The sequence below is a fragment of the Haemaphysalis longicornis genome, unplaced genomic scaffold (genome assembly GCF_048455015.1).
Source record: "Haemaphysalis longicornis isolate Haplotype H1 unplaced genomic scaffold, Haemaphysalis longicornis Haplotype H1 scaffold_1, whole genome shotgun sequence".
Classification (NCBI taxonomy): domain Eukaryota; kingdom Metazoa; phylum Arthropoda; class Arachnida; order Ixodida; family Ixodidae; genus Haemaphysalis; species Haemaphysalis longicornis.
The window spans coordinates 336,868,674-336,894,772 of NW_027526203.1; the positions used below are offsets into that span (position 1 = coordinate 336,868,674).

The window sequence follows — 26,099 nt, forward strand, 5'->3', positions numbered from 1 at the left end:
CTCCAGAAAAATAAACGGCCATTGATATATCCCTGCCCCTGTGTGGCCAAAGGATGAACTTCATTTCGAACACACACCAACTGCCCCGTTCATAGGCGTAAATTAAGCATTTTTTTGATCATTTACGACGCATTTTGAGCATTTCTTGCTGCTCTTAGTTGCAGCAGAAGACAGCACATATAAATTTTCAGCTACCTTGAAGTGTGAGAACTTATTCTGGCAATGGCAGGGAGATAATGCTTCTTACAGCATCACAAAGGAGTACCTCAATGATTTTTTTTGTGGATCCGTTACTATGTAATCGTACGCGGATGATCGCTACATTTGGAGTGCGGAGAGGTCACGTCGTACCACATAGCAGAAACATCAGAAAGCATTTGCAGAAGTGTATACCTCGCGCGTGTCAAAATGCCTACAATCAAATAGTCTGAAGTCGCTGGATGACGCTTTTATAGCTCAGCGGCGCACAGCAAGGCGATATCCCAATCCCGATAGTCATGCGGACACACTGACAGCCAGGATACCTGTATTCGTGCGGCTTACCAGCCTGCGGTTTGGCGGTGGTATAGGGCATGGTAAGCTTTTATTTAGTAGCTCAGGAGGGAAGGAGATCAGCACCCGCTAATGACAATATGTGCCTCGGTCGGTAAGGAGCTGGGGTGGAGCACTATATGATGTAAAATGACGTCGTGCAAGTGGAACTCGGCGACATCACTTGCGAAACTTACTAGGAAGTGCCCTGGAGATTGCATGAAGTGTTGCGTGATCAGTTTCCATGACAACCTGCTTGTTTCTCAGTGTGAAGAAAGAGAAAAGGCTAAGCAGATTCATCACACCACGGAAAAAAATGGAAACATTTCGCTGGACCCGGCAAGTGTCTGACGAAGCTCGAACCATGGACAGGCTTTTCTGTCATTGCCAGACGTCGCAATAACGCGCCGATCGCTAAAGGCCAGGCTATCCGGCGGGTCAGTAAGGCCAGTTAGCGCCATTCATTATGTTTCATGTTCTTGCCAATTATTTCAAACCCAAAATTTGTGCCCAGTTTGTTAAACTCATTGTGAAGAATATTTGCGCGCTATTAAAGGTCACAAAATGATTAAAAACGTGCGGCATATATGTTCTTTCAGTACATGCTTCGTTTTTAATGACAAATTTGGTTGACCTTATGACTACACCCAGGTACGCATGCTCTCAGCACCTATCACAACCAAGAAAAATTTGCCTTAACCCGTGTTTGGCAATAATGTGTTATGAAGAAACTTGCACCGAAACGCCAGTATAGTTCATTTTATAGTGGTCTGGTGTGCGTCTCCACCTGTGATAATAGCGCCTGGGTTAAGTGGGACTGAGTGGGCTGAGTAGTTTGAACCGGCATGATATTGTCCGTTACGTGACCGTATGGAGTAGCACGGATAAACACGCCACCTAAGGACACCCCGAGGACGCTGCGATGATACTGCCTCTAAAGCTGTCTATAATGTAGTGGGCGCTGATGCAAGCTTTTAACCTTTAAGAGTAAAATTGACACCAGAACTAGAAGGGAGTTTTTGAGAGAAAATGACGTCAAAAGTTATTTCGTGATCGGAATTAAGTGGCTCTTTCGGTTACGACTTCAAACATACTGCCGGTGATGTAGTCACAGTGTGTGCAGAACTAGTGGACCCTGCGACCGAAAAGAGAAGGCTAGTTCTCACTCGTCATTTTCAGTATCTAATGAACCATTCAGGCAAACAACAAACTTGGCCGGTGATTCATGTCTTAGCCCTAAGAGCGCGTACCAGTTTGTTGAATAATTTTGTCCTCGTGCTCGCGACTGCACATTCACGCCGTTCCATTGCTCAAAGCTAAAGCTCGCGGACTTCACAACGGAATTTTAAGCTTGCGGACAAAAAATAAATGTACGATCAAAGCTTTCTTTCCTTCCCCTACATTCATGCACTAAACAATACCCGTCGAGAGACCCCATCAATTTCTTCTTTATTGGGCGGAGTTCAAGACCTACGCATAACAAATAATTGCGCTGAAGTACGATGCTTAATCCTTTTAGACGTTTCAACCAATCTCACGACTCGTTGGAGCAAGGGGAGTCACAAGGGTGAAGCCCTTTCTTCCTTCCATACGACACTCCTTATGCGCGCGAAGACCGTAAAGCATGTTCGTGGAACTTCTTTGCACCTGAATGAGCAATTGCGGCGTACGAGGGATTAAATGTGGCCAATAAAGAGGCTCGACATATAATTTGACGCCAAAATGTGATCTGTGTTGCGACATCGCGCAATGCAAATCCTCGGGCATGCACTGTCAGAGCGCAGGGCGCTGTGGTCGCAGGGATTGTCCTTGTGTGTGCATTGTGGGGAAGCAGATTCGAGGAGACTTTGTAGAGTGGAAAGCATGGAGGGAGTGATATAAATATATCATCGTTTAAAAAGCGGAAATGCATTGTAACGCGTGTAATAATAGCCTAAAGAGGTTCTATTTGTCCCCTTGATTAAAATGACAAAATGTCGTCAAAGAACGTTTCCTTACATTATAAGCGCCTCTAACGAGGAGGTCACTGTATAATTCGGTGCTTGGACGGTTTTTTGCATACGAAATGCATTCAGCGGTGCCGAATTGATGTTAGAATATTTGCGTGTGCGTCCGTGGATAGATTTGGCACAGGCGTGAGCAGTAAAATTTATGCATTTGCAGACTATGCTACCGAAGGGGGAATCGTAGCCACTCGACCATAATTGTTTGGTGATAAGGGGAGCATAAATGAACGGTTGGTTTTCTACTTAAGTTTTTTGGTTGGTTATAAGATGCAGCAGGCGGAAGAAAAATATATCGTGACTTGCACAGTCCAGTCGGCCGGTAATTGAAAGCGAACAGCGGGCCGCGAGGATTTTCGTTCTTGTAACGCCTCATACGCCGCATTGCAGCATGAACTCCGTGGGTGCGTTGGTGGGTACGGCAGCCTCGCGCCCACAGACTCCCCTACAACCGCCACAGTGCATGGCTCCCTCCCGCGTGCATGCGCCGTCCTCCTCTAAAACGACAAGCCCAGTAATATTGTCCTTGACGGCTGGATTCCTTCCATAAGAATGGCTTTCGCCACTAAAAATGTTTTAAGAGGAGTGCCTTAGATGTCTGAAAAGTGACACGAGAGCGATAATTTCGGGCACGCGTCGTGCGACTTTTGCTGTAGTCTACTAAGCCAACAATCGTGACTGCCCCTACATTTTCTGCCACGGGGGTGTGTGTCGGCGTGCGCTCTTCACTCGGTTCTGTCGTCTTGCGCAGGGAGTCGAGTAATGACGGTCCGGACGAGAGACGAAGACCAGGACGTGATCGAGTACGGCATCGAGCCTGCGGTGTTCCTGGACGGCTCGAGCTACTTCCGGATCAACAAGAGGAGCGGAGAAGTCTTCCTCACCAGGTCACTTGCGGGCCAGGTGAGTCTGTCTGTGGCTCTGCTATGACCGCGCTGGTGTCGGGGGACCAAAGGTGCGGAAGAAGGGCAACGCAGCAAGGGGGTCCATAGTGAGAGTCTCACACAGCGAATACCCGCCGTATCGCTGGCTCACACCATGGTAACGTTAAATGTTATTGTTACGCAATAGCTGTTGGGCCTTGCATTCCTAATCGGTAGTTGCTCCACCACGGCGCCCCGATAACTTGTTAGGCGACATAAGCGCACTACCATCCACTTGTGTGTCCGATTTAACCAATAAAGTGCAGAAGGAATGATGAGACTACGTGCCTTTCTAGCTTTCAGCTGATCTGGTACAGTAGAGCATGCAAATTGTCAAGCGCAAAAACTTTCTCACCCAAAGTGTTTTCAAGCTTTCGTCGTTGAATAGTACATCCTACATACTCAAAGAGAAAATGGGCGACGTCCCCCACCGTAATGTAGGCCACGTCCAGGTGCGAACGGCCCGAGACAATCCTCTTCTTATGAAAGATGGCGCATTGATGGCCAAGTAGACATAAAACGTTGATGAAGTAACGCCCTGAGGTGCGTGCTGCCCCATGGTACTACCACAACTCGGCGTCGAGACGGTGTGTTCTGCCAACTGGTCTCCCCTCTCGTTCCCCTTCACTGCTACGTGGGATGGGCTTGTGAGACGCGATGCAGAACCCCTGAGTCCGCAACATGCTTAATAATGTCAAGGGCCTTCACGAATTTATCCCCGGGGAACGGACATGCAGTCCGTATGCGCTGGGGGACGGACATGCAGTCGCGGGGGTGATTACAGCCTGGGTCTGAACCGACGATATCCTTTAAAGGCTTCCTGGATGGCAGCACGGTCGAATATGGTGGTTCGGTGAAAGCACCCGCCTCAAGATGCGTTTACACTTGGGATGGTGAACATGGCCTAGTATGCTTGCAGGTCTTTCCTGACCGATCCGTCAGTGTGAAGGTGTAGGCTGCCCTGATAGGCGTTGTGTATTCGCTCCAACACCAACGAACGCGTCTAAACAAGGATGGCCAGTAGCCGCAACCGGATAGGCCCGGTATCTCGCAGTGGCTTTCTGCCGGGTTGAACATCCAAGAAGGGTCGTTATGCAGGACTCTTTCTTGGTACTGAAAGCACCTAACCTTGAGTTCTCAAAGCCCCAAAAAGTGAGAGCGTGTTATTTCTCCTATTATACGAGGAATCTGCCAGCGTGCCGTCATCTGGCAAACGTGGACAAGCTGTCTGAGAAGTCTGTGAGGTGCTTGAATACTGCACCCGAGGGAAGAACCTGAGATTCCTCCAGGATCTTCCCTGATAATGCTTGTTGAGGGACTCCAAGAACTGTTCGCAGGCCTGCGGACAGACAATTTTTACACCCATGGATTCTTGGCCTTTTGTTATATCCCCAACCTTTTATTACACCTCGAGCGCGGTGTTATCGTGAACACCGATTATTTGGCTTTGTAAAATCTTGCCGTATGGACCTTTACGCATACGTAAATGTCCATGCTTTTGGACCGTAAAGGTCCAAAAGTGAACTCGAAGACCTGGTACTGCTCTAAGCCACTCCGACGAAGAATAGGCTTGCTTACATTCTTTCCCCATTGTCAATAAACGTATATAACGCGCAAGACAAAATGGCAGTTGGTAGCGAGCAGCGTCTTCCTTTTGCTTTCCCGCTGTACCATGCATGTTCTAAGCGTTAGCTAGGCTAATCCAGGGCAATGATTTTCAGGTTGCATCTTATATATTTTCAGGTTGCATCTTATTTTGTAATACTTTTGCTGCCGATGTTTTTCATAGCGTAAAAACATCTAGCGGCGTGTCGGTTTATCACGGCACGTTTAACTTGGCCGTTTTCGCAAAGAATCAGATCCGCCTCGGCAGCATCACGAGCAACGTATTGCCGCGCTACTGTCGCACGCAAATCGACATTTTCTCCTCAAGGAGGGCGAAGGAAACAATGACCGTGCTACCGGTCCCGATTTTCCGTCCCCTGCACGCAGAACAGCTCGAAGTGCGGAAAGAAACGCAGATTTCGCAGCGGGTCTTGATATCGCCGCGCGTTTTACGCTGGCCGTGAATCACTCCATTGCCGCCCGCCGGTGGGAACACCACCACTCCGACGCTGTTGTGATTTCAGCTGGGGAGCGATCGAGACGAACGCCCGCGACCCGTTTCCGCCAGCGGAGGCCGCAGGCAGTCAGCGAGTCGTGACATGTGGTCTTCGCATACGCGATGTGTGGCCCAGTTCCAGTGCGCTGATTGTATGCAGACGCCGTGTCTACTAACCGTGAACTTGGACGACGTTTTCCGCCCCCCTTTTTTTATTCATCCCGAGTGCAGCGCGCGTACGCGCCTCGCACCGAGCTTCTGCACGACCTTCCTGTTTTTCTTCTAACAAAAGGGCAGGACCAAGTAGTTACTGTTCCTCTGTCTTTCAGAACTGATCACAATTTTCCCGCACTTTGAGTCACGTAATCTGGTAAGCCTTTTGAATACTACCTACTTGGCCGGCAGCCATTCATTGTTTCATAGCATTTACTAACTTTCCTATAGTGCTTCGGGGAGCAGCATATATCCAGAGTGGCCCTTAAAAAAACAAGACGGGTTATTTGGTTTCCTTGCTTACTTAACTTTCAAGTAAAGTAAACTTTACTTTAAAGCTTTAAAACTGGAATTTTACTTTAAAACTGGGGCAAAATGGCTACAAAACGTGATTCTTCCTTCGAATTCCATGGTGAGACACAAAAACACACCATCATAGACTTTCCACTGCCCACGCGTCCGTACCCCTCAATGTAACAGCGACTTCCCTTAAGGTACACAACAGAGAGATAAAACTTTTTTTTACGTGAAGTATGCGTCATACTTCTCGGTGCAGGAGCTGCGGCTGGTCATCGCTTGGTTTACAACTTATGGTACTTGATCAATGTCTGGCATGGTTTCGTCCTAACTGAACTAAAGGCGAGAAAAGACACTCAGCCTCCTTTTGTGCATTCTATTTGCCGATGTTTCCTCGAGGCGAAGGCGTATTCTTGGACACCTCCATTGGTGCCCTTTGACGCAACGTGCCTAAATAATCATTTGAGACCAGATGCATTGCGGCGGTGAACTAACGGGAGCTTTTAAGGCCGCATAGCACCTATACCATCTAGGCAGCCTTCAACATGCAACAAAAGTCTCCGTCTGGCAGTCTGGACGGAGGAAAGAAGCCGCGAAGGAGCTCCGCAAGGTGTAGCGTAGTCTACATCGACTAACAGGAAAGAGAAACGACCCAGCTCCTAAGTTTGCACGGTCTTCAGCTGGAAACCTGAGTGCCTCATCTTCTGCGTATACAAATCCCCACACGCGGACGGCCTGTCACTGTGAACTGTTGGCGCGCCGGTGCGTATGTATGCCCTGCAGCTGCCATTACGAAAAAGACTGGTTAGTGCGGATTGTTCGGGTGGCGGGGCCGTCGAGCCGGAAACTGGCCTGTCCGCGCAACGCGGCCCCCGTCTCCGTGCAACACGCCCGGTTCCGCGCTGAGGGCTTGATCCGGCAGCGAGCGCCGCATGCATCAACGCGGCCTCCTCTGCCTCCATAAAGCATCAGACGCGCCGGCCACCCTTTCTGCCGTCCTCGCAACCCGGCCCTCTGTGCTGTCCATAGAGTCCCTTCCCCCGCTCTTCACAACCCCGCAGCGGGTGAGCTGGCGTTGCTGGCTGCCCTAAATTTCGGTTGTGTCATCGGCTGCGCTACCGCGCAATATCGGCGCGAGGGGAACCGTTTACGGCCGCCGAACATACATCTCCCCCTGCGAGGACCCCGCGCATTTTGTTTTGCAAATCTAACCATTAACATGCAAATCATATAGGAAAAAATGCGTTACTGATGGCACACATTTCTAAGGCCTTGATTCGGGTCAGTTGCCGTAGTCTTTGGAGGGCTCACCTCACTTCAGTCATTTGATGGTGCTAACAAAAGACTGCCGACCTCAAGCCGCTGACGGCGCGCCGCTTTGAGAGGCCGCAAGTAGGGAGCATTAGAGAGAGACGGTGTCACAAGGATCTTTATGAAGCCAACCACTCGGTCGAGTCGCCGGCACCATGAAATGTACTAGGATCATCCTCCAGTGACTTGCATCCAGCTCATTGCGTGCGGCTATAAAAAGGAAAGCAATCCAGTGACTGGATGACGGGCGACGTCACTGCCACCACGCAGCGGTAATTTCTCGTGGGGCACCACAGTATGTCTTATGTCTTTCAGCAGATCGCTGTGGCTGGACACCCGCGACGTCGTAAAGCGAGTAATCTGGCGTATGAAATAACGACACAAATGCAAGTCATGCAACTTCCATGCCCACAGACGCTTACAGAGCTTCTCAACGCCGTACCGGCAGGCTTGCGGTCTTTCAAATGTCCCGCTGAATTGTATACACCTTGGTAGCATTTATGGTGTTATAAAATATATAGCGTGCCTACAACATTGAAAATGCTTGATATGCAGAAATTCTTCGCCAGTCGCTTAAAAGTGTTCTGTCTGTGGTGGGAAAACTTCAGATGTGCGTCTTATTTTGTGAGGCGTCGAGGCAATCACTTTTATGTATAAAGCCAATGAAATTTTTCATTTGTGGGGCGTTTAACAGGCTTCCCAAGGTTCGTTGGCAAATGATACCCGTTTCCGACGCCGTGTATAAGCAAGACGGTTAAATTTACACATAAAACAAAGCGAAACAAAAACCAGGATGCACCCCTCACGAAATGGACGGAGCGAACAAAAAGCACATCGCTAGGCGCATTCGCGAAGCCACACACAAAGAGAGAAGATAATAATCGGCCCGCTTCGTCCGGTCCACTGGTCCCCGACGCTCGAAGCGTACAATTTCCTTGAAGAGGGGAGCGCCACATGAGAGAGCTCTATGGCTGTCGTATGGCTTGGCAAGGCAAACAGCGGCTCGTGGACGGCCGCCCCGACAGACGCACCTTTAATCACCAAGTTCCTTTCATGGGCTCGCGGATGGCGAGACGCCAGCCGTTCACGTTTGCTTCTTTTTTCGGCACGTACCCCGATGCCGAGATCGCTTGGCGCGAGACCGCCGGATTCTTCCCTGGCTGCGAGCGTTAAGCTGGAAGGGACTCTAAAGGGATGGCGAAGACGAGTTGGCCTGCATCGCTAGCTTCCATTGACGGGGATACAAATATCCCGACGGCCGCAGCAGCAACAGTTTGATAACGCAGAAAGGGCCAAATGGCGAAAAAAGGGTATGTCCGCCCCTACATTTCTTCTAACTACCATTTGGGAATGTCCATAAACGGGAAAGGGTGAAGCGGGATTAAAGGAATTTGTTTAAGCATTTCAATTAAAAAAGAAACACTGTGAGAGAGTGACATGTAAGATAATGTATCTGGAAACTTTAGGGTCCTTGCAGACAACACGCAAGTTTGGTTCATTCCAAAGATTGACTCGTTACAATAACAGTGACACCACTTTCATTGACAACATAAGCTATATAATGAGGAAAAATAGAGAGTGGCCATGCGAGCTCATTTCCTGCACTAGAACTTATGACGTATAATGGGCAGCTGTGCGACTGGCTCCGGCCGGCAAAATCCAGTGCAAATAAAAAGAGGGGTTTTAAGCTTGCAGAACGAACTATTTGCGCTTAAATTTAATGCATAATCTTTTTATAGCAGTACGAATGGGGGGTAAACAATAAACAATAGAGAGAGAGAGAGAGAGAGAGAGAGAGAGAGAGAGAGAGAGAGAGAGAGAGAGAGAGAGAGAGAGAGAGAGAGAGAGAGAGAGAGAGAGAGAGAGAGAGAGAGAGAGAGAGAGAGAACATTTTAGTGAGCTCAAAAGGAGAGTGGAATCCTAGTCCGGGAATCCATGCGTTACCCTATATAGCCGTCTTGGCCGGTGTCACCAGGAGAGTCTGGTCCTCCGGTTGACAGGTGGTCACCTGTGTCTCCCACAACTCAGGAAAGGAACGGGGTGGAGAGGGGTGGCACGGCTGGATTGCGAGCGCATTCCACAATTATATGCTGGCGGGTACCAAGCTGAGGACAAAATTTTCATACAGCGGTGTACTGTGCGGAAAACAATAAATCCATTCGAACCGGGTGCACGTACGTCCCTGCTTGTAATTATCGGATTGTTATTTCCTGAGTTTTGCTGAGGGATGGGTGAGGGCACGGAATTTTTGTCTGGTGGTCCGGTAAAATTGAGTAATGTCCTGATAGGTTGGGAGTGTCTTCGGAGCTGCGGTGACATCGGGGCCTCAGTGGGCCAGTTCGCGAGCCTGTTGGTGGGCGAAGTTGTTGCCCGTTACAGGGCATGTGCAGGTGTACGAACGATTGCCACTCAGCGAGGGGCACGGTAGTGTCGAAGCACCCGTACGGTCGTTGGTGCCACCCTCCGTGAAGGGAAACTGCGGCAGGCTGCTGGAGGGATAAAAGCACCAGTGCTTACTGCGCGCCGCGCCCACTATGCCGCGCGCACGTTGGCGCGCACAGCCGTCCGGCGCGTCGAGCTTACACTGGCCAACTGGCATAGGCGACATTGTCTTCTGTGACTCTGTTTGTCCAGCATATCCAGTGTTTCACGAAACGAGTACTATGAACCGTAACAAGCATTATCAGGGAACAATCCCGGTCAAAAACAAAGCAAGGGTAGACAGCGGACCCAAGCGGTATGAGGAGGACTGACAGGAAAAAGCAAGGTGTTCCGCCGTTCCGCTGCAGCCATAGTCCGCATACTTACGTTCGCTTCAGTGCTTGCTCTGGATGCGTCATCGCTGACGTCACGAAACACACGATTCAGCGAGAGAAGCTTAAATTGTTTAATGTCTTAGGGAATAGCATCGTTTCGTGCCGGACAAGCGCTGGTGGCACTATACAACACATGTCTGCATGGCTCCTTTAGCAATCGCTTAGGCCAGCCGGTGCTCTATGTGATGTGCTTATTTAGGGCATGCAAAAATCGATTGAATCGGCTGAGAGTAATGCGAAGGCTAATTTTTTTTTTTAGAAAAAAAAAACCGTTTATTGTCGGACCAAAGCCAAAAGTTCAGACAATAAGTTACAGCGCCTTGGGTGTGTCTTTACACAGTACGTGGTGCTTTCAGAGAAATTTGCAAGACGGCTGTAACGGTAATATACTATTGATAATATGGTTGTTGAGTAACAGGAGTACACCATGGCATTCGGGTAATATTTCAACTTTAGCGAGTCTTCCCTCCTCAAATATTTCAAAATACGAGTAAGCATTGATTCTTTTGACACAAAACGGGGGTTAGAGCCATAATTTCTTGTTGAGATATTTCCCAAGAAAAAAAATAAAAAAGCGCCAGAAGTGCGGGCGCTGTTAGAGAAATCTCGCGGTGATTATTGAGGGCTTCCAGAAGCTTGCAGCGATATGCGCTTATTAGCGACCCACCACGCACCCTACTTGTAAATCGCTTCAAAATAACTGGCGAAAGGCACTGACCCATTTGTGGCTCAAAACTTTAAGTTGAAAACTAGACAGTGGGTACCCAACCACATCGTGACCCACGACAAATGCCAATATTGCTCTCAAGCACGCTTATTTCCCCGCACCCCAATATAGGGTGTGCACAGCACCCAATCCTTCTAAATCCATCTTCTCTACCCTCCTCTCGGCGATATGTGTGAGAACCTGACGGCCAGCGGGAGGCCCATGCTTCTTCGGGTGTCCAGAGACCAGACCACGCGACCTTCCAGTCCCTACACCACCAACGTACCCAGAAACGATCTATATAGGTTTTTACTACCCCAACATATAGCTTGACAGCAAAGAACGTTCAGAAGTGCACCAAAGTGTTTATGTGAATAGAAGTTGCGCGGTATGGACAAAATGGTATAGAAAGATACACGTGAAGTAGCCCCCCGGGTGCGCGCACTCAGCCATACGCTATTACGCTGTAATAAATGGCACCTGACAATGATATCGAAATTGAGACAATTAGCGCGAGGTTTATCTTAGCAACGTAAGCCAGGAGATATACGAGAGATAGTGCGTGTTACCCTTGACTTTGCCATGGCAGTGCAGAAAAAGGGCGCTAATTTTTTAGAGTGAAAGCTCTTCGCGGGAGGCTACATAGGGATTTTGCTTTACAGTGCGCTAAAAGCCGCAAAGACGCAGGATGGCTGCTATCGCAATGGGCGTGGCGCTGCAACGCGGTGCTGTATGCGTACCACGATGATGTTTTGTAAGGCAGCAAAGATTTCACGCCGCAGCGTTGCGTGACGGCAAGGGAGGGGCGCGAAATTTAAAAAGTACTTAGGCAGTAAGAAAGGTTCTGCTTTGCATTGCCTAATGTCACAGCTCAGGCAAGCAAAGTCGTAACCTTGGTCTAACCAATGTATACCTATACCCTTACTGACTGCAGTGAAGCGTGAATCAGGAGCGGTGGGGTTAGACCGATCAACATTGGTTTTAAGGGTATATCCAAGTGCTAAGCATGACCTCATCGGGCGCCTAAGCTTTCTCTCTGGGACACGGTAGCTTGGAATTTCTTCATTTTATTATCACGCCTGTTGTCATTACGGCGTGGGAAAAATAGGACTTAATCGCACGCACGCGTGCACGTTGGGATGTGTCTGAGCGGCGCGTTAGGCTGGCGCACACAGTTACAGTCCTGTAAAAAAATTATCTTAGCTTACGGAGGTTGGAACCTATGGCTTCTAGGTTTGTAAAGAAGTGATCCACCCCTGCTCTACCAGGGAATTCAGAGCACCGATCAGAGAACGCCGGCTGACGGATGTGGCGCGCTGCTGTCGCTACTGCTGCGAGAGAGAGAGAGAGAGAGAGAGAGAGAGAGAGAGAGAGAGAGAGAGAGAGAGAGAGAGAGAGAGAGAGAGAGAGAGAGAGAGAGAGATTTTACTGTATTGACGAGGTAGCCTGGTACCTCTGGTTACGGATGCCACGCGTCCTCACAATGGATTGACCAGGATGTTCGAAAATAACCGCGAGGACTTCTGGAGTGTCTAGACACTAAACTTGCGGAAAAATAATCAACTCGAGATGACTAAGCTGAAATGGAGATAATGATGGTGCTGATCAATGTCATCAATTCCATAGCCGAAGCTGTCAATGTTATCATATTGCACGCATCGACCCAGGTATTTGATGACTATGATGATACGCCGACGGCGACGATGATGATTATTATTATGATGATGATGATGGTGGTGGGGGTGGGGAAGGGGAAGTGGTCAAGATGCCCCAGTTTCGTGTGGGCATTAGATCTGGGATCGCAAAAGAAGCTAGAAACGGTTCATTTATATAAGAAGTGCACGACTTCTCGTCGCAGTATTACAATTCGATATGCGATGACACATGTCTTCGGAGAGGATTGGCCTGCCGCCTTTGTCTTAAGCCGCCTCCGAGTAAGCCGCATCGAGAAGTACTTACTGTTCACACGTAGAGACCGCGCTTCATGTGAGCTCTAGATCAATGACTTTACTGAGGTGGACGCATACAGGGCGTGAAACAGGGCTGTGTGCTGCAGTCGAAGTGTGCAGAATGGTTTCGAAAGCGAATGTAGCCGTGCAGTAGAAGCGGAGCAAGTGGAGGTAGTTGCCAGCTTCCGGAGAGCGAACAACACGTCGATTAGGCCGCCGAAAGCGTGCAGCCAGGCTGAATAAAACGCGTACGCTCGTTGCGAGGAGCCTTGCGCAAGGCGGTTCCGAGGCGGATGCTGGGTGCCCAGTCCCGGGCGCGCTTCCTTCCATCCGGGACGCTGCTGGGTCGCGTGCCGTGCACGGCACGTGCCGCGTAATACCGCCGGCAGGGCGCGTCCCCTGGCGGCCTCCCAGGCGCAGCCGCCCACGCGCTCGAGCCGCGACACCTGCTCTACGGAGAGAGAGCAGCGCAAACAGGCGCATCCCCTGAGAGTGCTCCAGATCGCATCCCGGGTCGTACGGCCGCTCTATCTCGGCCCCTGATGGCAGTTCATTACGGGCGTCCCGTAGGCGGAGCTGGGAGGGCATTCCGGATGTGGGCCCCCGCGCTCCTTGGGCGCGGCGCCCCTTGGGCGGCACAATGGCGTTGCGCGCGCCGTAGCAGCCGAGCAGCCGAGCTGTCGGCCAGCGCGCCGGGCACCCGGACGGCCGCTGCCACGCGTCGTCAGGCGACGCGGCCGGAGGAGGGTCCTCCACGCCGAGCCTAATTACAGGGCCCGGGCAGCGCCCGTGTGTGCATCGTAGCCCTTATCCCCCCGAACACGCCCCCCCTCGGGGCCCCGCTGCATTCCCCCCTCCCGGGGGTGGCTGGTCCGAACGGAGTACGTGGCGACACCGTCGCCATCCGAGCTGCCAATGATAGCGACAGCGTACGTCGCAAAGGATGCTGCGAATGCCTGCGAGGCCAAGCGAGTCCTTGGTCGTGAAGTGTGCGTCGGACGGGGCCGCGCGGGCAAACAATGCTGCTTTGGCCAACGACCAAGTCGTGCCTACTAACGCATTTTTAAAGGTGCGAGGAAAAAACCGAGGCGCCGCTCAACCTTTCGGCGCTTATTTTCGCCAAGAAACGTGACTTCGTCACTGCATGCGCTTTCTGATAGGCCATAGAACGAGTTCCAGCGCTCTTTCTCAAAGCGGCCGCATCCAAAGTCCGCTACGTGATATGTGCATCCTATGTGACACTTTTTCCTGGGTATTCACATGTGCTTATGTTCTTGTCCTGGCCTGCGTCCTTATTCTCATCTCTTCTGTTCCTTTAAGCTCCATTGGGCTGGTTTTGAAACGATCCTTCTTCAACATCTCTCTCTCTCTTCTCCCCCCCCCCCTCCCTCCCTCCACCTGTACTTGCAGGCACCTAGCATTAAAGGAACGTGAAAGTGTTTTCTAAACACTGTTTAATTACCTCAGCAAATTAAAGCCTAAAATACGCAGGCCATATCCTTCGTATTTCCAATCGATTTACACGCCATTTTTATCGAGAAAGGTGCGTTTGAAAGCGCCGTTTCCTTCGCACCATCTTCCCCGCACATTAGCAGACGTCGGCTAGAACGCACTGGCATGTTCGCAGTTAGCGGACCTCTAGTCGCTTAACCTGCACAACCTGAGTGCGCACGAACAAAACTGCACAATTTTGCTCCTTTTTAATGCATTAAAATAAATGTTTGGAAGAGTGACATGGTGTGAAAATACACTGCAAACACGGGTGACATCATTACGACAGTTGCTGCGGTGGCTGGGATCGTCGCATGAATGGTGCTCCCCCCTCTTCCGCCCGTTCGTTGATACAGATAAATGAAATCTGTAAACCACCGCTAAATAGCAAATGAGGCTTCGACAAATAAGACAAGTAAGACTTCGGCAACTACCCTCCTGTGTCCCTTTACAGGCGTCGATGGCACGTCACCAGCAATTGTGCATTTCGATCTCCGAACTCGATTGTGCTTAAACTTTTGTCCTGCACTGTATTAAGCTAATTCATCGAGGGATTTACCCTTGTGCACTGGTCAATTTAATCGTGCCACAGTATTCAGATTTTATGGCGTTAAAAGCGCAGAGCAGAAAATTGCGAACAAGGACTGCCGTAACCCTAATGCACACAAGGTTTCTAATGAGCTTCCTTTGGTCTTTCTGCAAAATACCTACGAGATTACTATCGGTATTTCGCTGCTAAGTCTTTTAAAAGGGCGCAAGGAACTGTCATTTTCATTAATTTGGATGTTGATTTCAAGGACTCATCACAAGTTTTTTTCTGCGCTGCAATAACGAAGACAGCCACACGTCCATGAGCAGAGTAGGTCAGCCGAGTGATGGGGCACAGCGAGTAGTCCGCCCAACACTAGGGCCGTTAGCATGAATGCTACACAAGTGCTTTCTAGCATATCGCATTCATGTTAGAGGGAGGATGTCCGTAGCAAAAGTGAAATTAAAAAGAAGTCTGTAGAAAGAAGTCTGTAGAGTTATTATTCACGGGTCGATTGTGATGATTAAGGTGCCATTGTGTTAAAAGCTACATCGGCGTTGATATAGTGCAAAATTACATTTCAACAGCAGGATTACAAGGTCGACCTGAACCTCCACGTTGGTTTTTGAAGTTTCGCGCCAATGCAAAAGCTCGAGGTCAGAGTTAAATTTTAGAAAATGTCACTGCCTTCGCGTGGTAGAAAAAAAGAGATTGGCGTTAGTTTCGTGGAGATGCGGCAAGATTGCGCGATGTTATGGTGTTCGAAAGACATGGAAAAAAGAGAGGGTGAGGACAATCGCAGGAGCACGCTCAGTGCGTCCTTCCTGGGCGGCGGCCGGTTGACAAGTGGTTGATTCGAGCTACAGACAGACAGACAGACGGACCGATGGACGGACGGATGGGCAGACGGGTGGGCAGACGTTAGTAAAGATGGCGGACTATGTGTCATCTATAATCGCCACCAGCCATTTCTTTCTTACTTGTTAGCAAGCATCACCTCCGTCGTTGTTCCATAAAATGACTGCATACACGGTTTAGTCCGCGTTTATTTCATCAACAGGCAGGCTCATAGACCAAAATGTTCGCGTTTAGGTAGGCCAAAAAAGGCTATCATCTTAAAATATGGCAGATGGTTTGGCGTGTCGAATGCCCCGTAATGGGTATATGTTACACCGTGGGTTTGTAACACCCTACTGGAAGCTTCAGGGTACGCACGCGGTATCCAGAGTACAACACGGATTTCTTGTGGTCGACCCTCCCACAAATAGTGTTTGCGCTCAAAGTGATGAATTGATTGATTCATTAATTGCTTGGCGCATGTGGGGGCACACACCGAGCTTATAAAGTGGGGTCCAATGAACCGTGGTCCGTGGCTAGTCACTCTTCTAGACTAACAGCAGCGAATGCCGGGTGTACGCAGGCTTACGCCTAACGTTTCGTTTTGGGGGATTACTACGTCAAGCCGTACCAGCAGCTTGACGTACAATGAGGACAATTAAAATTTCTTTCCAATGGGGGCCGATTGAGGACGTAAGACCGAAACGCATGACCTTATGCCTTAAGACATATGTTTAGGCGTAACGTTGAGCCCTACGCTCCCACTATCTCTCTCCCACGTAGCGCGACGAGGCGGTGCTCACAATTGCAACAACGATGATGCGACTGGTCGTAGCGCCGTTGTTCCCCTTCTGCACTACTTCCGTTCGACTTTCTCCGTGCTTCCAAAAAGCACTTGAGCGCAAAGTTAAAAAGTATGCTAACGAGAAAAGAACAGATATAAGTCACTGTAAAACATGTGGTACTGAACTGAAACAGTGCCCTCAGCATTGCACGTTGCGGGAGGAGGAGCTGAAAAGGTGGGCACTTCTCAACTCATTATTGCAGGTAAAAATGCGCACGTTTGCTTTCACGCCACAAGACAGCGAGAAGAAAATGTTTATTTGCCCAACATAGTCTTGAAGGAAAGGAGACGGCGGCCAGAAGCCCCTGGGCTCCAGCGGGGTCTTCCATTCGGACAACCCGAACCTGGACGTTCGGTTCGGAGATGCGCAGAATGGCTTCCCACTGCTCCTTGGTCTCTATTGATGACGAACCACCTAACGGATTCTTGTTCTGGGGACATCTCCATATAGTATGCTGTAGGTCTTCCTACCTTCCCCAGACCTATGTATAGTTTACACTCGCTCGTATAAAGCCCGTGGTAACAGTTAACTGCACATGGCCGGATTGGGAATGTATTTACCTGTAAGAGGCGCCATGCCGCAGACTGTCATTTTTCGAGAGTACTGTGAACGAGGGGATATTTACCCCGTTCTAATCTGTAATGGTCAATTATGCCCCTGAACGAGACCATATATGGCTCCTCCCCATCCCACCACGCGAGGAGTGCTCAGATGTTTCGTCGGCGCGATCGATTATAGGTTATCCAAACCTCTAACTGCATCGTGAGCGTTTTCGTTTCCGGGGAAAGAAGAGTGTGCAGGTGTCCATACGGTTTGGACTTTCCTCCAGTCTCTGAATTAGACCAGAATTCACGCTTCACGCCCGCAAAGGCTGCTCACACGCAGAAGACTGTGGAGCCGTCGAACCCCATGGCATTTACTTATCCCATCGAATGTGCGCCGATTGAAGGGAGGAAAGGCTGGTTTACCGCCTCGACATTCATCTAGTCATCCACCAAGATTGCTTGCTTCTAACGCAACACGTTTCTACTCGCTGATGAGCCCCACGCTGTTCGCTGAATCGAACAAATGTGTACGCTGAATGAAGTGCATGGCTGGTCGCAAGTCCGCGGCCATTTCCAACGCCAATGGTAAACGCGCGTTTTATTTTCCGGTTAAAGCTGTCCGTCAGCCGACTGTGTTTCCATGATTGGCCGGCTGGTCTCGGGTGGCATCGCGCGACGAAAAGAATCGGTCCCAGATCTATCGGCTGCCACGTCGCCAAGCGACGAAAAGCGACGCCCTGCTCGTAGATTTGCGGCGTCGCAAACGTCGCACGACGTATGCGATTCGCAACGGACAACGCGCCTTTACAACGTGTCAAGCAACCTCATGCTCGCTGAACGTCGAGCTGCGGGAACCGATACGTTATACGGGGTGTTACGACGATAACTGGAACACTTTAGAAAATTTTTCTGAGTGAACCGCTGCAGTGCTCGGTTCGCGCTCAAACCTCACGCGAAGGTCGAATTTTGCGGTATATTTTGTTTGACACCTGGGACAACGACGGTATATACTTACCTGTTTATTCTGAAAATAAACAAAAACGATTATGGGGAAATGGCGGCCGAGTTAGACGTGCGAGCCAGTGCAAGCTGATCTTGGAACGACGGCTCCACCTGGGGTATGCAGAGCGAAACGGACGATGGGGATTCACGGTAGGAAGGAGCCAAATGAGTAGCAGGCGATCAGAAAATCTATTTCGTCCCTAGTTTACGGTGATCACAAATAGTTGCAAAACAGTTGATACCAATCATAATAAAACACTCCCACGATTCATCGTTCCCAATAAACGTTGGATTTGTTTCCTCACCTGCATTCACATTTTCTGATGGTCTGCTAGCCCATTTGGCTCCTTCCTGCCGTGGAAGGAGCGTAAATCCCCATCATACGTCTGTGAATTCGTGAATCCTTACCGTACCCGCGTCTGTTGGACAGAGCCCTTTGAGACTTCAGCCACGAGAAATTGAGTAGGGCTGCCTCCCACGTCTTGGTTGTGGGGGAACGATTCATCTGACGTGCTCACGCGACGGGGTCGGCGCTTGGCCCTGTGAGTCTTCCCCGGGCAGTCGGTGCTTGCCGGTGAACTGGCCGTTGGAGATCCGAATTTCCAGATTCGGGCATATGTAATGAAACGCGATGTACTAGGTGTAATTTATAATCGGGATATACTTTAGTTCGTTTGTATTCACAACCAAGGCCCTTTGCACGCTTTTTTTGCCCTTGTGCGACACAATATTGGCCCCTGAAACAGTTCCGTTGGGAGAGGCGGTTTGGTGTGATGGCGTCAGTTTTGAGCACGCTTGGCGACAGTGTCCGAGGGGGGAGAACAAAATTTACTTCGCAGGCACAGGGCTGGCCCAAATCACGTATACTTTCTTTCTTCTCTGCCGAAGTATCATTTTCGCCGAGCCTGCCGGTACACCTCCTCCTTTTCGCCCTACAGTGGTCGCTGCGCCCGATTCAAGCTTCAGGCGGGAGCTCACTCCTGGTTGCCGACGTCGTCATTTTCGGCCGCGGGTGATGACAGCACTCTGAGTACGATTGATAAATACGGCTGATGAGCACCGCTGATAACAACGGAAGGAGCCGACAGCTAGTGTCCACGAAAAATCACTCCTTGAGCCTATAGCGTTCTCATGTTAAACATTAAACAGCCTTGCCTTAGCGTGACACCTGTAAAATGAATGAATGCTTGGTCAAGTTAACAATTGCAATCATTATAACAGTGTAAATGTAGATTATTGGTGCATTCAGCACCGATAAAAAGAAATTCAAAAGATGTAAAATCCCGGGCCATCCCCACTAACGTGAAACCTAGGAAGGCGCGAAGCATGCAGTGTGTGAGCGTATTCTTGGCGCCTCGGCGTTTTTGCTCACGGCGATGAAACCGTAACGAGAAACCTGAGGAGGAGCGAAGCATGCAGTGTATAAGTGTATTCTTGGTGCTTTCGCGTTTCTGCCCACGGAGATGAAACCGTTGGGGCTAGAGGTATACAGCTTTGCTGCAAATCTCGCATTATTGAAGCACGAAGAGTTCTAGCGCGAGGCGTTGGAAAATGAGTGTCCCGGTGTTTTAGTACCGTGACTACAAGGGACGGCGACGACACGAGACGCTGACAGCCAGAGCCCCTAGCTTCGCCCCTAAAAAATAAGAATGCGTGACATGATGTGCTTCATACGTATACATGGCACCACGTCTTGGTGCGATGCCTTATATCTGCAAAATAAACGCAGTAATTGGCCACGTTAACACGTCTAATTGTGCCAATTCCCAATCGATGGGGAAAAATTGAAAACAAAATTAAAAACGCGTGACACGATACTCTTACAATGAATTTGGGTACAACAGTGAAGCTGACTTTAAAGGGGCTCGGTGTAAAGCATTTAACAGGGACACATGGGGCCTTCATACGTTGATATGACTGCGTACGTTGCCCCAGGTAAAGTATCTTAATTATCAGTAGGGCTTAATTCGAAAAAATCCGAAAAAAAAACGCCGATGCAATTTTGGGCAGTTCTTATTTATCCCATAAACACCGATTTTAAAATACACGGCTTATTTAAAATACAAAAAAAAAAAGACGTTCGAAGTACGGACTTTAGATATTCGTTAAGTTATAGGCACCACTGGCCGTTCGCACTTTTTGACAATAACTACGAATGGCCACCGGTCCCATAAGGAGGCTCCTTTGTCCTCTTTCAAGACCAGCAGACTTACCTACACAAGGTTTGTCTACCTTAATTTGGTTGGACACGAAAAGTTTCTGGGACATCATGCGCCGTGACATGGCTGCTTTTTCACGATTTTTGCATTTCTGATGTTGGGTGCACAGTTACAATATTCTAGTATGTTCTGAAAGTTAGTGTGTCTTAAAACTGACGACATAAGCCAGCGAATGAAAGATTTGCAAACTTCCAGAGCTATGAAATGAGTAACGTTGATGAACCACTCTCGTTTTGGATAGTTCAAGCTCAGCAGTTACGGGCGCTTTCTCGCTGAGCGCTTATTTAGCTCAAACGTTGAAAGGGTATTTTCTATGCTGAGAATCATAAATCGAAAGGAGCGCGCTTCTATCAGCGACAGAAATCTCGTGAAATATCCCAACGTTTATTAACAACAAGATTTACGGTCGGAATAGGAGAAACCTGAATGTGTTGTTATTAGCTATTCGTGCTTGCGTTCACTTATGTATGTCTGCCATTCAAACCTTTGAGAAAATAAAAATGTTCTTTGAGCGTTGTGTGGCGCTCGTCTGCAGATATCAGATATCATATCACCCGTGATTTGAAGCACTTAAAATAGAGCAGAATAAAATCCTAATTTCGGGAAATTGGATAACAAGATATAAACTAAAAAAACCACACTGAAATTTCGCTAAAAAATAACTCCGAAAAACACCCTCCAAATTTTACCAAAAATAGTCTCCGAAAATCTGGAGCCCTATACTTATCAGCAATGCATTGGTGTCATAGGGAAGCGGACTTTAAGGGGCTCTGTGTATAACAGAGTGGCTTAAAGGAATGCTTCCGCAAACCATTCTCAGAATATCTTGCTTGTGCTGCAGCAACCTGAGCGCTGTTTTGTTTAGCTAAAGCGTCTGCTCATTCCTCCGTTTGAAATGAAAAAAAAAAAGGTGTTTACCCGTGCAGTGAAAATGAATGACCTGATGAATTTCAATCTTTGTTGTTTTTATTTTCAGGCTGGATCTGACTACTATCTTTTTATCACCGCCTACGACGGACATCAAACGGTACGTGCACCGATTACGTATTGATTTTCTACATGCGTTCAATGCGGTGTTCTGTAAGGGTAAATGTAAACCATCATTGTTTAATAGTTTAGAGTGTAGGAATGGAGTGTAATACTTGGAAATTGTTAGTCATGGATAGTAATACTAGCGATTACCCCATTTCCTTTCTTCTCTAAACGAAATATATGAAACAGGGGCATTGGTTCTATTCGTTTCTGGATGTAGTTTCGTAAAAAAATTAAAATATTGTAATAAGGCTAAGGCAGTCAATGCATAAAAAAGTGCACCATATATGTCACGACTATAGAGGGTCAAAAAAGCTTGGTCAAAGGCGCTAATTGCGAAGAAATAAAATAACTAACGACTTCGTCATCCGAGCGGTTAGTTTTAGATATTCATTCCTCCAGCAAAACCTAAAGTAGTGCCTTTATCACCTGTTCATTAAAAACAGTTTAATGTACTTTTCCCATTTTAAACTGTCAATAGACCTTGACAAAGCAACTTCGAGAAACCCGCCAGCATGAAACGCCATTCATGAAACCCCTTCACAGGCTTTTTATACAGTGTGTTTCTTCTTACAAAAAAAAAAGTGATTATCATTTATTGCAGTTCAGTCGTGCTGATCGCTCTCCAAAATGAGGCAGAAATCTGTAAGAGCACTGGCCAAATATAACGCTGCTGAGCACGAGGTCGCGGGTTCGATTCCCGGCCGCGGCGGCCGCTTTTCTGATGGAGGCGAAAAGCAAAAACGCCCGTGTGTACGAGATTTCGGCGCACGATAAAGATCCCCAGGTGGTCAAAATTAATCCGGAGCCCTCCACTACGGCGCGCCTCATCGCCTGCGTTGCGTCGGCGCGTTAAACCCTTCAATCAATCAATCAATCAATCAATCAATCAATCAATCAATCAATCAATCAATCAATCAATCAATCAATCAATCAATCAATCAATCAATCAATCAATCAATCAATCAATCAATCAATCAATCAATCAAATATAACGCTGAGGATCGTATACCAGCGCCAGCCATATGTGAGAGGGGCTGCGCAGGATCAAGCGAGATTGCAGCGTGCACACGCATACAAGTGCGCTTCATTTGCTGGCCGATCATGCGGTTTCAATACTGGTGGTTTCGCGTGATTTTAATGTCAACCGCTCTTACTCCGCTTCTGACTTTGTTTAGCTTGTCGTGACGTGTCGGGCGTGCCATCCGCCAGCTACCTTGGGCAAACGGAGGCTGAAAGACGCGGGACGCTGATTCTGCGGAATGAGCGACAGTCCGTTGCCTGTGGTTGGGAAAGGAAGAAAGCCCCCATCGCGCCGCGAGCTATGCCCCGTGGGTATGCTTGCACGGCCGTGGCGGGTGCGGGGCCGGCGTCGGCAGGTCAGCTTGTCGAAACACTTTATCAACATGCCGCTTCCTCGACGGGGCTGGCGCCGTGAATCTAAGGGTGGCGAGACCATTACCTATTCTGAGGTCGTGACTAGGGAGTGGCACAGATTTCACGCAGCAACTAACCGCGTGTTCATGGAAATTTTGAGGTTAGTGCTATGAGTATATCCGCGAGCGGTATCGCGAGGCATGCCCACGCACCATAGGAGGGGAAATTGATCCGCTGCACATATGCGTATTCAAGCTGGAACTTGTGTGAATTACCTTTCTGAAAAAAAAAAAAAAATGGACGAAGTGCTAGCGGAATCGTGGACGTTTCACGTATTTAACACAATTGCTTAGCAATTTGCTATGGCTTTTTCCTGTTATGCCTCTACGTTCCGTCCGCCGCACCACAGAAGCGAAGAGCGGGTCGCGTGACATGCCGTGTCTCGGTTGCGCAGGCCAAAATCGAGGTGTACGTGAAGGTGGTGAAGCCGAGCAGCGGCATGGATGGGAGCGAACTGCTGGAGCCTCCGCCGCGGCCCTTTCCGGGAGGGGGCCTGGGTAGGCCCCCCTCCGGCCACTTTGCCCCTCCCGCCCCCCCGCCCCAGCTGGGCCCCGGCAAGAAGCGGCCCTCCAAGGAGCCCCCGCCGCCTCAGCCTCCCAGACCTCCGGCCAGACCCACAGGCACGGGCCAGGTGGGTTGCCATTTTCCCCTTCAACCGTGCCAGCGCCAGCATAGCGCCCGCGCTACGGCGAGTGGACCGCCATATCCACTTTCTTCAATCAGAAAAGTGCGGAAAGCGATCACCACAACCCCGACTCGTTAAGTCAGACGCGAGTGAAATGCGCTATGAATTCTATGGCTGAATGCCTAGCTCATATATTCGGGTCAGCTTTAAATATATTAACGGCAGCTTGATTACGCGTGTAACATCAAATTCCACAGCGTTTACCCCCAATGCCATATTTACTCTTCATGAAAACACAAACAGCTGAAACAGTTTCTTTTTTGCATCCTCTTACACCTGTACCTTAGTAACTTTTAATTGCAAAACCAGTGCAATTTCCTTGATGTCTTTCAAGGGTTGAAATAAGAAATGTGCAAACATTCGAAACGTCAGACACTTCGCGAGTAGTGTTTGCTATTCGAGTCGATTCTCAGCGTAGTTTTACCAATCTAAGTATTCGAAATATTCTAATATTTTAAATTCCCAAACAGAACATTAGAAATTGGCTCTGCCACACGGCATGTGAATTCCCAAGCTTCACCTCACGGTTTGCCTTGTTTGGTTGGCTTTTTTGCACGGCGTAAGAGCTGTGCAACAAAGCCTAACACGTGTAGGCATTGCACGAAAGAAGTCTATTCGAACTCTGGTGCATGTTAGCTGAAGTGGAAAGCTACTTCTGCAAAACTTGTGTAAGCCAAATAGAAGGTTTTCGTCAGTAGTTTCATCGTTTCAGTAGTAGTTTCGTCAGTAGTTTCGGTTAGAAAGTTTCGGAGGAGCAGGGGGTGCAAGGGGTGCGATGGCTCCCCCTCTTGTACAGATGGTGTGTCACGGCTCCCCCAGTCAAGGGGCACCTGAAGACTTCTACTGAGCCCCAGACGGCTCCGGGATAGTTAGGTTTGTTCACAGAATGCAGAATGCTTAAGAATCAGATGATATTCTCTCGAAGTCCCGGTGGCGGTGCTCACTGGTTAAACATTTTCGCCGTTATGAATGTCCCCAATTCTAAAGAAAAATGTGATTTGGACGTTCCCCGTCTTCAGCAGATATATTGTTGAAAGGCCTTCGTATGAAGCATTCGACAAGCTAATCTTCCACCTCAAATATTCGATGCCTGCGGTATGAATCAAAGGATGAATGGTATATTGGCTTTGCCCTTGGTATCAGGCTCATACTATCATCATACTAGCCAATATACTATAGCCATTACACTATCATACTATTATCATACTAGCTAACCAGCTAAGATATGAAACCCCAGTTCCCTAAGCCACTTACACCAATCACACAATTACTCACACTCTAACAAGCTGTCAGCAGATATATTAGCAGTGGGGCTATATGCCACAAAATATGGATGCGTCCGCACGAACCACTGGAATTTTTCTACTATACTGGCACAGCAGACAATCAGAAATAATCGGTACAAAATTGAAACGATATATTTGTTCTGCATACATGCACTCTAATATTATAACACACGTGGTTATGAATTCCCCAAGTATTTAATCGGAACATTACAAATTCATTACAAGAGCATTTTTTACACATAGCATAACTTCGTTTTTCAACTGACCTGTGTATTTAACTTTTTGCCTTGTCACTATTCATCGTGTAAGCCTTCATTTAGTAGCATGAACGTGCATGTCTGGTAGTATGTTCGCGGTTAGGAAGCATGTGGTATATAAATGTGGGGGACGTGTGTATTGCTATTGTGTAATTTTCATTTTTTTTCGTACTACACTGCTTTTTTGCATTGATAAATAAAAAGGCATAGAATCGTGCATGCTACCGTTGCCTTGTGTAAGGGGCGCAGTCACCGTGAAAGTGAAGATTTCTATGCCTAAGGAATTCATCGTACTAGCGAACATTAAGACAGGGGCACAGCTAAAGAGAAGACGAAACACACGTTAGAACTTAAACTCAGTTTATGCCACATAAACAGGAAAACACCAATAACTACATGAAAAAGGAATGGGTTATTGTAAAAACACGTAATGAAACACTATCACTCATATCACATTGTGGTTACATTTCCTCCATATGCGGGTTGGTGCATGGCATTTCCAGGTACGACCAGACCCTGGAGTGGAGGATCCAGCAGACACAGAAGAGAAAGGGGGCGTTAATGGTGGCACACAGGGAACTTCGGGCGGCATTGACATGACGTCAACAGTGCTACCCATCGTTGCTGTTGTCGGCTTCGCACCCCTTGTGGCCCTCTTCTTCTGGCTTATGCACCGCCGCTGCCACAGAGACGACAAGCTCAAGCCGGTGAGTTACAACAGCCGACACCTAAATCGTGCCCTTGCCGCGGAAAAAGAGCACTAACACATGCACGCTAAATGTCTTCACGTGTCCCCCGTGCCACTGTGCAATCAGAGCTTTGCAGAACCGGTACAGGATCCGTATACCACATATCGCAGCATGTCGGTGCTGAAGCTCACTAAGAGAGGTCACAGCAACTTAGTTTGTACAGCATATCTGTGTACCTTCCACGCAGTATCATTTCCAAATGTTTTTGCTGCTGAAGAACAGTTACGCTGCTACTGCAGGGAAACTAGCACCGTTTGGAATCTAGCAACCTTTGCAAGCATAGAAGGGGGATTCCAACAGCAACCAGCATTTTTGCGTGGCATATAAGATTATTA

The 26,099-nt window shown here is 48.6% G+C and overlaps 1 protein-coding gene across 1 annotated transcript in view; it reads left to right on the plus strand.

The window, feature by feature from the left end:
* The window catches only part of Cad96ca (tyrosine kinase receptor Cad96Ca), a 116,951-nt gene that overhangs the window by 75,002 nt on the left and 15,850 nt on the right, over window positions 1–26,099 (plus strand). The window contains exons 3-6 of the mRNA XM_077684080.1: window positions 3,286–3,437; window positions 21,295–21,345; window positions 23,182–23,418; window positions 25,519–25,722. Coding sequence (XP_077540206.1) covers window positions 3,286–3,437; window positions 21,295–21,345; window positions 23,182–23,418; window positions 25,519–25,722 — 644 coding nt within the window. The remainder of the gene's footprint in view (window positions 1–3,285; window positions 3,438–21,294; window positions 21,346–23,181; window positions 23,419–25,518; window positions 25,723–26,099) is intronic.